We start from the raw sequence: 14,548 nt of genomic DNA, 5'->3' as shown, positions 1-14,548 counted from the left end.
AATTCCGCAAATTCAAAGAATATTCATAAAGAGATCAAATCTATAGATCATCCAAATTTGGGAAATACGCCACTAACGGCCCTAGAATCATGGAGAAATCTTATGAGAGAAGAATCAAGAGAGGAACAAAATTGTATCTACATATTTATCAATAAAATTATGTTTCTCCAGTATAGTTTAATGATACATTATTGATTTTGACAGTGGTAAAGCAGCTTATGGAATGATAGAAGACATGAGGGAGAATCCAAGGAAATGGGAGGGAAGAAAGGTTCTCTTCATACACACAGGTGGGCTACTGGGTGTGTATGATAAAGCTGAGAAAATCGCCTCATTCCTCGCCAAATGGCGTAAAATGGAAATCCATGAATCTGTCCCTAGACAACAAGGCATAGGCAAAATGGTCTGAAATTGCCAATAAAAGGTGATTACAATTGTGTACGGGAATTGAAAATTCGAATTCCAGCTTTTCTAGATTTAATTGAATAAAGGAGGTGCTTTATGCCACTTCTAAAACTACTAGTAATAAGAATATGTGACTCTATCTTGGTGTGTGGTTTCTTTTTTATCTATCTATGATGTTATTTGGATCTAACATGCATCTATTTTTTCCTACTAAGTACTAACATATGTATATATTGCAAGCTCGGTAATATTTTTTGCTTTACTAAAATTTAGACCTTGATTTCCCTTGGTTATTACCACTTCATTCGTCATTTAAATGTTGAGTTGATTTTTCAGATAATCCATCAATAATTATAATCTTGTTAAGTCAGTCTGGTTAAACTATGTTATCTAAATATTAGAGGAATCTAGAAAATAAAGCCACAGGATTAATGAAAATGATGGTGCAGCAACGTCTCTAGAACTACCACTCGGGGCTAAAACATCTACTCAAAGGAATTTGTATTCACTTTTAATTACTACTTTCCACTTTGGAGATGGCTACATCATAATCCAATCAAATGTGATCTCTCAATTCTTGAGCTAATTCTGCAAATTGTTTACGAGTGGTAAGAGTGAATTAATTTAATTGAGTTTTCAACTATAGCAAAATTCACTATTAAAATCATTTATGATTATTTTGTATCAACAAAGCCACTCAAATTAGACTAATTTGACAACTAAATTTTATCAATAAAATAAAATTTTAAATAACTGTTCAACTAAATTATTATTCACCTCCCAGCTATCTATTGATCCCACATATCCACCCTTTCTTCTGTTTTTGAGGCTTTTTTCAGTTTCTTAGTAAGAATGGGTGAGGGTATTCTGCCTAAATAGTAGACACATGTAAGAATAATTGCTCAAGTATGGTTTTTGTGTTCGAATTCTAAATCAGCGAGGCGCTGTTGGATGCTCCTGATTAATAGAACACAAAGAAGAGGAAATCGAATTATGTATGATGAGCTTGTGTCGAGTCACAAAAAGGGTTATGATGAGCTTGAGTCGAGTCACTAAAAAAGGTATGATGAGCTTGAGTCGATTATTTTCAAGATCAAATTCCAGCTTTTTCTTATGTAGTGTATTATTATGTTGCCTTTTTTCTACCCTTTCTATTCGAGGAGTCAATACAAAGAATATAAAATATCTTTTGGTAAATTAATAATAAGAAACACTACTCAAATAAAATTTTTATTTTATTATTTGATTTGATTTGATCTTCTCTCTAATTAGGGCTATTACAAGTGCATGTATGTCTCTCCCTTTATTTTTGCAATTAGAATTATTTTATTAATGTGAACTTAACATTAAGTTATTCTTTTATATTTTTAAAAATGGGCTAAATTTTAATAGTTGACGGACAAGACACATATCAGATAGTATATTTTGGATTCCATAATGGGCCTGTGTTATTTCATAGATAGGTGAGGGCTGACAATAATATAGGCCTGTTGAAGACTAATAAGCCTATAACGAGGATCAGACTCACTAGATTAACACTTGTACACATATAAATACAATCTAGGTTTTGTCTCTTGACTTAACACAAGACATTTTTTATAAGATATTTGCCGAAGTGCCGCTACAAGCTAAAGGAGAGAAAAACTCAACCTACTTCGTCACGAATTAAACATTGTTATGGAGAATAAAGGTGCACATTTTTTTTTTGTGTATTTCGTTACATCACATGCATTTTTTATCTATCTGTTTATTAAGGTTGTGCTTTCAATTAATTTAATACTTCATATAAATTTTCTATAAATTTGGTAGTTTTTGTTTTGATAAATATATCCTCTTTTAATAAAGTAAGTAAAAAAAATAGAAAAATTGAATGCAATTTAAAACATGTGTTCTTGAATGCACACATTTAGTCCAATTTTTTTGAGGAACATTAGAACAATTCAACAAAGCACGATCAGTTTCAACTATATGTTTATGTTTCTACTAAGCACAAATGTTTTGTTCTGGAGTATAAGGGCAAGATAAACGTTGAACAATGTCATTTTCTCACACGCAACTAGTTAACACTTGAATTTACCCCAGTCTGCTTGAAAGCATTTTATTGGGTGACCAAAGAACTTTTCCACAATTGTACGAAATTGATTAAAATGGATAGAACATCATATTTAAATTTAAGAAAGTATATCCTAGTATATTTGCTAAAGTGATCAAAGACGATAACATATAATGATAGCCATCATTAAAATCTATTGGGGCAGGACCCCCAAATGACTGAAAAAACTAAATATAGAAGCCACGTGGCCTTAAAACTAGACTCTCTAAAGGGGACTTTGTGACTCTTTGTTAACAACACATGTATAGCTCAATTAGGAGATAAACTAAAAGACGACACGAAGACACTTGACGGCAGGATAGGATTTCTAAGCTAGTTGTGCATGCCAAACACTAAGGGATGCAACATATGAAGCAGGAGAAAATGATGATTTCAACACTGGAAGGGGAGTAGATATTATCAGTTTTCGGCCCTTTATGAAGAATTGTCCTCGTTGCCAAATTCTTTACCAAAAAATAGTTAGGAAAAAATTCAATCAAAACTTGATTTGATGCACTAAAAGAACTAATAGATAGTAAATTTTGAGTGGCAGTAGGAACACGTAGAACATTATCTGGAGCAAATATTTTATTAGAAGTAGATAGTGAGCCTTGACCTATGTGAGAGATAGGCAGCTTGGAACCATTACCTAAGGCTACTTCTTCAGGACCTTGGTACTCCGAATGGATGGCGAAATTGTCAAGATTTAGCCATAAGATAACGTGTGGTACCACTATCCATTAACCAGTTTTGTGTAGGCTGAGTCGAGGTGCTAGCTAAATTTGAAGAGGGTCTGCTAGACACCGATGATTTTGGGTGATGGGCAAATATGTTAAATATGGCCCTTTTCTTCATAATTATGACAAACAATCCCAGACATATCAGAGTATGAAGACTGGACCCCAGATTAAGTTAACGAAGTAGATCTCTGAAAGTTGTGGTGCTGAGAAGATTGTGTAAATCCTTGATTAGAAGAACGATCAAGACCTCGTTATTAACAGGCAAATCTATTTGTAATTCCTTTTGCTTTTGGGACATAAGTCTCAATGTTCGCATTGTCACGACTCGGAGTATGCAATTGTGCTTTGAGCTCACAAATTTGTGATTTGGATCCAGATGTATAGGCTACAACTAGTTTGTTCCATGCTGCACGGGTTGTTTCATCCCAAGTAATTATGGTAGCACACTCTTGGATACTGAAGCAACAATCCAACTTAAAACAAGTTGATTTTGGCGTACCCAAGCTTGGTAGGCTGGATTCAACTGATTATCTACTATAAACTTATCAGGAACAGGTTCACTATCATTAATATGGTAATTAAGACGACACCATAAATTAATGAAAGAAATTGTGTCTTTCATAGCAAGAAGTTTGTCGATGTGAGCTTCAAGGTCAATTGATGAGCAAGGTTAGGTGTAGGGGAATAAGTTACCACTATGGTGGTTTAAGCATCAACTTGAGTGTTTGACATGCTTGGGGGAATAAAGTATCTCATTGCTGGTTCAAGTGGTCATTATTTTTTTACTCTAAAGAAGAAAAACGAAAAAAACCCTAATTGGAAGGTTGCTCAAACCACTAGGGCTCCAATACTTGAAAGAAACTTTTCTTCTCTATTTCTCATTGAAGATAAAAACAAATACTTCTACAAGAGGTTTCTGAGGAGTCAAGTCTCCTAACTTTACTAGAGTACACAAAGAGAAATGATACATAGGTATATAATTGTTCTAGTTATATATCCTAATTAGAGTCAAAGTACATTTATTCTTTACAAAAATAAGTGTTTTTAGCCTCATGACAACAATATCAAATAGGTTCTTAGTTCGAATTTGTCTCATCTTCACATTTTTTATTTTGACTTGAATTGCTTATAATATATTGTTGTTGTTATAGTAGTAGTATGGTATGTACATGAGGTGGGGATATGGAATGGATGAAAATTAGGTGCAATGAGAGTCAACATAATAATGTATATACATAGAATTAAAATCTTATTTACTTAATTCATATTATTTTTTATGCATTAAGTCCATTATTATAATATATTAATATAATTTTTTTTCAGTTGCTACGATATACAAAAATCAACTACAAGAGTACACACAAAAAGCTAGGAAAAGGCTCCCAATTTATCAATCTTTTAATGAAGGTTCTGAAAACTTCCCAATGCATAGAGCTAAAGTGTTGGTGGATGGTGTTGAATACACATCCAAGTTGACACATTCAACTAAAAAGCAAGCTGAGCAGGAAGTTGCAAAAATTGCTTATGAATCAATTATTCATCAAGAAACTGAAGTTGAAACTTTTTCGTTTCTTTACGAGGTATTCATCCTACATTTTCTGCTCCGATTTGAATAGTGCGCTAAAGATTTATTTTGCTTAAAATGTTACTTTTTTTTGTGTGTTTTTTTAAAGGACCCTACGTTGTGCAAATCTATTCTAAATGAATTTGCCCTCAAGAAGAAAATGAAGCCTAAAAGATTTGGCAACTGATACTTGGGATTTAAATGTTTGTCTAAATATCTTGATAGAAACATACATGATACTTTTTAAGTTTAGTGGGATCGTGCATTCACTTTGCAAGATTTGACTCAACTTTATTTTAATTGGATGTTATAGTATTTTGATATACTCTTAAAAAAAGTTCTATATTGTTCTTCTTTGTGTTTGGATTTGTTACACTCGAGCCGAGTGGTTTTCGTAAACAACCTCTTCATCTTCACGAGATAGTGATAATGTTTGTTTAAACTCTACTCATCCCAAGCCTCACTTAGTGAAATTTCATTAGGTATGTTGTTGACTTTTTGTTGTTGTTGTCGTCATTGTCTTTGCATGTTAAACACTCTTCGTAGTTATAAAATATAAAATGGAAAAATTATTTTGTAAGCACGATGCTGCACAGAGCTCTCCTTTAACTAAGAATGTTATTATCTTATTTATTTTGATATTCCTCTTTAGTTAATTATTTAAGGATAATAATTTAGTTTCACAATTATTAGTAATTATTAATTTTAGTTTTGTGATATTTGACGAAATACATTTAACCTTTCTTTTAGGTACAAAAAAAATTGTATTTGAACTATGCATGCATTTGGTGTATATTTTTTATAATATTGTCACTATTTGACATGGTTGTCATGAGGTTAAATTACCTATTCAAAACAACATGCATGAGATGTGACTCAACAAGTATATGTAATTTTTGAAAAATAATCAATTATAATCACGATTATCTCAATTCTCACCTGAGCATTTAGGCAAATGATTATCAGAGTTAACTTTGGACATGATTATTAGTGAAAGAGTATTTGCATTCATTTCTTTGAGATTTTTAAGGTATTAGACTAACGTTGTTTTGCATATAATATATATTCATTAAGCATTGAGGTAAAATAAAACAATAAATAAACATATCCGATAGCGATTCGATCACGGTTCGAGCAGCTAAATGTTCAACCATTTTCTTATTCCCAACTTCTTCACCTATATATGTTTTACCACCAAAAGCAAGGTGGCAAATAAAAAATGAACTTAGACATTTCACTACAATGAAAAGGCTTAACAAAGACCAACATTTAGCGACGAGTAAAATATCTTGTTTTTAAAAGCGTACCTATAAGGTCCAGATTTTTTTTCGGACCCTAGTTCTCTTATTTATTTTTCTAAAATGCGAAGGGATGAAATATAGTCCCTAATATCATCAATAACTTGTCCCTAATATCCAAAATTGAGCGAGACTAAACTCAAAATAAAATATTGCTCTTAAAAAAAATAAAAAAATTAGGAATGGGTACTTTAACTAAAGCAAATATCATCGTTGAAACCTAACTTCATCTAAAAAAAAAACCCTAGACCGCTTCTCTATGCAAGTGAAAATCATAGTTCCTCTTCTGCCTCTATTCTGTTCATCTATGTTCCGGGTAGATCGAGCAATAACGAAAGGACACAAACATACAAATCATTCTGGTAGCTTTTCGATTTTTCAATCAATTGGGTTTCTACAATGTGTTTTCTCTCACTTATTTGTATTCTCCAGGCTGTGGACTTGACCATGAGCCCAAGAACTCTCCGAAATTCTATCTCAGAAATCTGAAGATTGAACAAGTGTCTATGGATGCTCAATGTTTTTTGATGGTCCCTGTTTCTTTATTTCAACGTTTTTGAGGTAAATCTTATCTTTTAATTTGAGTATAGTAAGTTATTTGTTTACACTTTATGATTATGTTCTCCTTGTAGCCTTTGAGTTTTGATTTTAAATATGTTGATGTTTTGTTTATCTCAAATGTGGAATAGAACATTAATGGGTTCATTTTTATTTGATTGGGAAAAAATTGCAGATTTCTTACAGTATTGTATTGGAGAACTAATGAATGGAAACAAACAAAATTTAACAAGGTCGTTAGAATTTGCATCCTAAGTTTGGGATGTCCTTGTTTTTGGTTACTAGATGTTGTGTTTTTAGAGTAATGGACAGTGATTATACTATAAAATAAGACTTCTCAAATAAAAAGTTAGTAAATATAGGTTGTAGAAAAGTTGTAGGAGAGATGTTTTGGGTTAGAAAGTTCAATTTTTTTACAATAAAGAGGTTAGAGCATTGAGAAATTCAATGTTCTACCCTACCTTTTCAATAGAATTTATTGAGATATGAGTAGTAAAATTTATACTAAAGTTTATACCTTTTTCTTATAAACCTCTAAGTTTCCAATTTCAAAAACATTTAAGTTATCCTATTCTGAGAAGTAGTACTGATATCCAACTTTAAATACAATTTAAAAGAGGAGGTATTCTCAATGTTACTAGGGTCCAATTATTTAGATATATACAACATCTTTGGTTGTAACAATTTCCACTTCTTAGTTCAATTACAACTTTTTACAAATTTTTCCATTATGTGTCTCTTCTACATCTCTTGCATTAGGTGCAAATCAAACTACTGACACTTGATAAGTCTCTTTTAACTTTCAAGTTTATTGATTTGTGGTGTTAAACTTCTCAATTCATAAGTTGATATATTTTGTTGTTGTTGTTGTATATGTGTATATGTATATTTTGATAAAAGATTGTATCAAAAAAATGCATTTGGTCTTCACTTTGATGGCTACGCCTAATAAAAGCCAGTAGTATCAACCAATTTCTTGTTATTTCAATAAATCGGGATAAATATAGCAAGACCAGATTTAGAAACAAAGCATTTTTCCTTTTGGATGCTACTATTGTATATAAATTCTTGAGGCAAAGGAGTTCCCCTGTCATCATAGTCTTTGTGCCACCTATTTCGTTTTCAATTCTGTGAATAAATAATGGGTCAGATGGGTAATGTTGTTGCAAGTTCAAGTCATATTCCATTTAATAGTACTATGAGTTTGGTTAGTTGGGGACTTAATAGTTTATCGTGTTGTTAAGCTATGAACTGCTTTGGAGCGAGAGGGTAATTCAAATCTCTTTCACTGCGTAATAATACATTATGTTTATTTCGATGAATTGTTGTGCTTCAGTTGAAATATTTGTCCAACTCCATTACTGTGTATTCTACTAATTGAAACAACTACTGATTTTGCTTAGAACAACAGAACAACATGGAACTAAAGGACCTATATATATGATACCAACTAGTTTACGTTAAGTCTTAGTTATTGTTTAAATATACATTAGCTCTCGCACTAGTCAACAATTTTTGGTTAGTGAAAGACTTGTACGTCAATGTTGTAGAGATAAGTGTGAGATTAAGGAATTCTAGTTTTAAAAACCTTGAATTACCCCGATAATTTTCCTTTCTGGTGCACCATGGGGGTTCTATTGGTCTAAAAGTTGTGATAGAGTTTCAAATGTTGTATGTTCATTACCCTGCTAATATCTATTGGTTTTACTTGCAACTTATCAACTTTATTTGGTTATAGTGCCCAGAAACTATTGTCCATATCTTTGGTGACCAATCATTTTTGGGTGAAAAGGTGTATGCCAAAGGTGTAGGCCCTCTACCCATACCAGTTGACCAATTTTCACTTGATAAGCTGGTCGATGGAATCGAATTCATGCGTTATCCTTAGATGTTTACTGATATATTTAGCAATTTGGTTAAGTTATGTGCTAAAGGATTTTTACTAGTCCTTATAAAGTCTAAGGTTATTTGAGAGGTAATTAAGTAAATGAAAGTGTACTTTCTTAATAGATTTAGATTTTAGATAAGATGGTCACACTTAAACATGGTAGCAAAGCATGTAGAGTACTTGAGTTTAGTCTTGCAGCAACCTATATTAAAAAGTTTTTCATGTGCTTGGCTTATTAAAAAGAACAAGTCCAAATGTATGAACTTAAAAGGGCACTCTCTTTAACAACTTAAGCTATTAGATGGGGTGGTGAAGCAATATAGACATTTGGCGAGACTATCATGTGTTATCTCGGCTCAAACTTATCCTCATATCTTATTGGTGGACTACTTCAGACGTTTAAACCAATGAGCAATGTTCGTTACCTTTCTGATATGAACTATTGAGATGGTTACACACTTCATACAAATAAGTTCTCATAAAGACTATGATTATTGTGTTATTGTTTGTTGGCGCTAAGTTTTTCCTTCCATAGATGTTTTGGCTCGTGATATATGTTCCTTTTCATGTTCTGACCTTTCTGAATATATTAAGTAAATAAAATGTGTATAGCTTCTATGAGTACTTAAGCTAGCTTCAGTTATTATTTAAATTAATTTCATAAGATCGTTTTCCCTTTTTCTCATTTGCGAAGTGTTTGAGACTTTATCTATATTGTGTGAATTTGATTAATTCTATCTCATCTGAATCCAATGAAGTTTATACTAGAGAAGACAAACAAACACTTGAACCAGAACATATTTTTGAGGCTTTTAGGTGCTTCACCTTACCTTGTAAGTCTACTTTTATGTGTGTCTGCTGCACATTAATTTTGTTTTTTTTCAATTCCTTGAGATAGTACTTTATTTCTCTATTTACTTATGTCTGAAAAGTGATATCAAGTGTTATCGATAACCATGCAAATACTCTTCATGATTTTAACTGGTGTTTACATTATGTGTAAATTATGGTTGCTTTCTGATTCTCAAGGAACATATACACCAAAGAAAGCAATAGAACCAATTTTAAACAGTGATGTATTATAGTAAAATAATTATTTTCATCACTGGCCATTCAAAATGTTTCTTATTTTTTTCTCTTTCTTGAATTTCATGATTACTTTAATATTTTCAAATAAATGCTTTTTAACGAACATCTGTATTGAAGTTCTTAGGTTAAACATGGACATTCATGAAGAATGATTGGAGGTTTCCCTAGATTGTGTAATGTTCTTGTTTTAAACTCTTATTTTTGTAATATACTGGATACCTAGCTTTCCTACAATTTGTATTTGAAGAATGTAGTTGGACTATATATGAAGATGACATGTTTAATTTGAAGGGGAAGAAAGATACAATATCCCAATTTTTCTCACCAATATATTATCTTTTAGATACTCTCTGATCTATATAATTCTCTAAATAGATTTTACTTTTATTTTTTACAGGGTTTGAAGAGTTTCAGTTACAAGTCATGATGAGAGTTTTGAAGACTTCATACAAGTTGTGAAATTGGTTATCATTTGTTTGAGAAGTTAGGAAAATGTAGATTATTATTTTCCTAAAAAGTTGTGTAAACAATAGCGTGCATGTGCATTGTGGTTATATTGCTACAAATGTGATGTTATTACATATTTTCTAATAATATACCAATTTTAGATTTGTAAGTTCTTATTTGTATAATTAAAGCATGAATTTATTGACATTTTTTTATCATGTGTATCTGATTATTTAATTAATTATGGTATAAATTCAAAAGAAACATAACTTGAGAAGAATCTTTAAGGACCAGTATTTTGGTCTTAAAAGACTTTTCTTTGACCAGTAAAACTAAGCTAGTAAATTATTGTAGGGACCAGTCGATCCATGCTTAGGACCAGATTTATAGTCCTTAAAAGTGTTTTAGGGACCAGTGTGTTTCTCGTCGCGCAAATACTATAAGGACCGGTGAATAGAACTCTTCGCTATTGATCTCTAGCGACGGTGCCTATAAGGACGGGGAGCGACCAGATATTTATGGTCGCTATTGACTTCTAAGGACTAGAATTACACTTTTAAGGACCAGTTTTCCCTTCGCTAATAGCCACTTTTCTTGTAGTGAATTTTGCATGACATCTAATATTATATTTAGGTTACATTTTCTTCTTGATGGCAAATTTATTTAGAATAGATTTGCACAATGTAGGGTCCTTTAAAAAAACACACACAAGAAAGTAAAATTTTGAGCAAAAATGATTCTTTAGCGCACTATTTAGAAAGGTGCAGCAAGTGTAGAGTGAGTACCTCATAAAGTAACTGAAAAATTTCAACTTCAGTTTCTTGATGAATAATGGATTCACAAGCAACTTTTGCAGCTTTCTGATCAACTTGCTTTATTGATGAATGTGTCAACTTAGGATTTGTATTCAACATTATCCACCAACACTTTAGCTCTATGCTTTGAGAAGTTTTTAGAACCCCCATTAAAAGATTTATAAATTGAGTGTCTTTTCCCAGTTTTTTGTGTGCACTCTTATAGTTGATTTTTGTATATCGTAACAACTGAAAATAAATTGATTATACTATAATAATGGACACAATACACAACAAGAAAAATTTAAAACATGAATTAAGCAATCAAATAAAGATTTTAATTATATATATATATATATATATATATATATATATGTTGACTCCCATTACACCTAATTTACATTGCCCCATTCCACATTTCCACCCCATGCACATAACATACTACTACTGTAACAACACATAGTATAAATAAATCAAGTCAAGATTAAAAAGTGAAGACGAGACAAATTTCAACTAAGAGCCTATTTGAGAGTTCAAGTGGACAGAAGCGTAATGCCAACGCCAACACCAACAACGAAGGAAGGAACAAAAAAAGAAAATTTGGCAACTGATACTTGAAATTTAAACGTCTGTCTTAATATACATGATACTTGTCAAGTTTGGGAGGATCATGAACTCACTTTGCAAGATTTGACTCAGCTTTGTTTGAATTGGATGTAATAGTATCTTTTATATATTGCTAATAACTTTTCTATATTGTTCTCTTCTTTTGTGTTTGAATTTGCTACACTCGAGCCGAATGTTTTTCGGAAACAACCTCTCTATCTTCACGACATAGTAATAAGGTCTGTTTACCCTACTCTACCCATAAGTGAGATTTCACTAGGTATGTTGTTTACTTGTTGTCGTTGTTGTCATCATATTTGCATGTTCAACACTCTTCTTAGTTATAAAATGGGAAAAAAAATTGTAAGCACGGTGCTCCTCCTTTAACCAAGAGTGTTATTCTAAGCTTATTTATTTTATATTCCTCTTTAATTAATTATTTAAGGATAATAATTTTAGTTTCGCAATTATTAGTAATAATTTATTTTAATTTTTGTGATATTTAACGAAATACATTTAACCTTCCCTTTAGGTAGAAAAAAAAATATTGTGTTTGAACTATGCATGCATTTGGTGTATTTTTTGGATGTCAAATGTACAAATACTACTGCGAAATGGGGAAAAAATGCAAAAGGCAAACTAATTCCATTTTAGAACTTGCCATTACAATAAAGCACATTTTTTTTTGGAATTTCAAATACACTAGCACCTCCTACTCTTCGGATGAGCACTTTGTGGTAACCTACTGTTAACAACTTGCAAACTACAAATAAGATACAAAGTGCAAGCCCTCCTAGGTCTCCCACATGGAAAACCCACTTCTCAACCACTCAATCTGCCTTTCAGGCGTAAAGCACATTTATTCATTGAATTTTTTTTGTACACTATCAATATATAGATTTTTTATACACTATCAATATAAAGATTTTTTATACTATCTGATCATTCAAATGGTATTTGTAGATAAAAAGTAGTGTTATTGTACAAAATGATTCTCCTTCACAGTTGTCATGCAAAGTAAACAACACCAAAATTCAAGGTCATTCTCAGAATGAAACACGACGAAGCAGAGGCGGGGAAAGTAATACCTGAAGATTGCTGCCACGCCACCAATCAAAGATCCTCCTGAAGAATTCACGGAATTGACCGTATGCGAAGAGCGATTCCATAGCTGAAGTAGGTTGTCAAGTATGGAATGGTGATCATTTTCGGACCGTGTAGATCGGATCTGAAGAAGCAGAATTCGAGATCTCTGATCAGAGAAGAGAGAGAAAGAGAGGGGAGAGAGAGAGTGGAGAAGGGACGACGAGGGATGGGGTGGGAGCTTGAACAAGGGAGGGAGACGATTAGGTTTTGACAAAATCCAATCCCCCTCTAATTTTTTTTGATTATTCAAAAACGAGGGAATGTTTGACTCGTGCTTTTCCGGAAATTTATAGACTGTTTTTTAAGTAGTAGTACGTTTTGCTCTGATGATTCTACCTTCATTTTTATTGGTCTAAGCAATGGAAAGAGGGAAATTGTAGTGGATTGACAAATACTATTTCATATGTCTCAAATTTCAGTAGGATTTTTTGAACCGAATCTAAATTTAATTAAATCGGTGCAAATTCAAATTTTATCAATCTAAATATAGATATCAAATACCGAACGAAAAAAAAAATTCAAAGCCTACCAGTTCTGAATGTTTTGTTTCAAATTTGGGTTGTATGCATATATGACATAGAGATATTTTTCTGAGGATATACACTGCTAAAAAGATAAAATGATATCTACCATGAAACTAGGGGTAGATGTATCCTACTATTTTCATGCAAATAATGAATAATGGGCTAACCTAAATATTTGAAATATCTTTTCGAAGTTATTTGCAGTTGCATTAGACATGAGTACTTTTTAACACACGTATGTGTTTTTGTGCATGTGTTTTAGGGTAAAAAGAGGAAACAGAATAAAAGAAAAACAAGTTAAAGGACATGATTGATTACACCTCACTGAGAAAATATCATAATAAATTAAGGATTAGGTATCTAATTCATTTTCTCCTCTAGCTTTCATCTCAATTGATGTTCATCAAGTGCATTTTGCAGCTTGATTATCTGGAAAATTTGTGCTTTGTTGGGTCACTGCAAAGAGGTACGCTTAGACGACAATTATTTATAAGATAGATGATAAATCTTTCTCTGGAATACATATTAAAACAATAAAAGGCTTCCTCTAGAAAAATATTTCATGGTATGTATAAAGTGCAAGTTCTTGTTTTAGATAGGGAGCCTGAGGATGAGGATTTGTGCTATTGTTTCTGTTATCTATTCGGACGTTTTATAAGGAGCCTGAGGATGAGGATTTTTGTGCTATTGTACTATTGTTTCTGTTATCTGTTCGGCTACTTGCACAGGAGACTTTTGAGGTGAAGGTAGTTTGATGTTGCAAAGAGACTTTTTGATGATGTACTCGAAGGAATTTGTATTCACTTTTAATTACTATTTTCCACTTTGGAGATGACAACTCACAATCAAAACAAATTTGATCTGTCAATTCTTGAGCTAATTCTGCAAATTGATTACGTGTGGGTAAGATTGAATAATTTAATTGCTCATTCAACTTTAGTAAATTCTCTATAAAATTACTTGTGCTTATTTTGTAGTATCAATAAAGTTACTCAAATAAGATTTATTCTTCTTCAAAGTTACTATAGCTAAAAAAAATACTCACTAAAGAGAGAATTACATAAACTTCCCCCAGACTTTGTAGCACTTCTTTTATGGTTATGCTTGCCTTTTTTTCATTTTTATTTTTGTATGACAATCTGTTGCACCTAATTATTATTAATATATAAAAAAAAATTGGGGCAAAAATCATTTACACACCTCAACTTAACTGATTGTTAGCAAACATCAATTTAAGGGGAAATTGTAGGAATTTCTTTTAATTTGCTAGTTGACCTAGTCTTGTGAGTTGTTTAACTTAAGTTGAGTCAGTTCACATATTTTCTGTTTTAGCAGTGTTATGTTCCTTTTAGAAGTGTGTTACTATTTTCCTATTTTAGTGGAAGTATTTTACTAAG

At 31.9% G+C, this 14,548-nt stretch overlaps 2 protein-coding genes and 1 long non-coding RNA gene across 11 annotated transcripts in view; 2 read left to right on the top strand and 1 right to left on the bottom strand.

Moving 5' to 3' along the window:
* LOC125860935 (long chain base biosynthesis protein 2b) overlaps nucleotides 1–12,677 on the bottom strand; it is a 45,450-nt gene extending 32,773 nt beyond the window's left edge. The window contains exon 1 of the mRNA XM_049540983.1: nucleotides 12,570–12,677. Within this exon, the coding sequence (XP_049396940.1) occupies nucleotides 12,570–12,650 (81 nt within the window). The 5' untranslated portion in view covers nucleotides 12,651–12,677. The remainder of the gene's footprint in view (nucleotides 1–12,569) is intronic.
* LOC125860936 (putative D-cysteine desulfhydrase 1, mitochondrial) overlaps nucleotides 1–14,548 on the top strand; it is a 43,252-nt gene that overhangs the window by 21,784 nt on the left and 6,920 nt on the right. For 4 of the 9 annotated variants that reach the window (XM_049540991.1, XM_049540992.1, XM_049540990.1 and 1 more), the window contains exon 10: nucleotides 205–595. The exons of 4 other annotated variants lie outside the window; for them this stretch is intronic. In XM_049540991.1, the coding sequence (XP_049396948.1) occupies nucleotides 205–409 (205 nt within the window). In that variant the 3' untranslated portion in view covers nucleotides 410–595. Of the gene's footprint in view, nucleotides 1–204; nucleotides 596–14,548 lie in introns of those variants that run through there. One more of the 9 variants, XM_049540985.1, reaches the window with a different exon arrangement.
* Nucleotides 6,634–10,280, top strand: LOC125860938 (uncharacterized). Its single transcript, XR_007445899.1, has 3 exons — nucleotides 6,634–6,660; nucleotides 9,304–9,378; nucleotides 10,032–10,280. It is a non-coding gene; the product is annotated as an uncharacterized LOC125860938 (long non-coding RNA).

Source organism: Solanum stenotomum, chromosome 3 (assembly GCF_019186545.1).
Source record: "Solanum stenotomum isolate F172 chromosome 3, ASM1918654v1, whole genome shotgun sequence".
Lineage (NCBI taxonomy): Eukaryota > Viridiplantae > Streptophyta > Magnoliopsida > Solanales > Solanaceae > Solanum > Solanum stenotomum.
The sequence above is the reverse complement of the archived record's forward strand: the minus strand, read 5'-3'. Positions and strand labels throughout refer to the sequence as shown.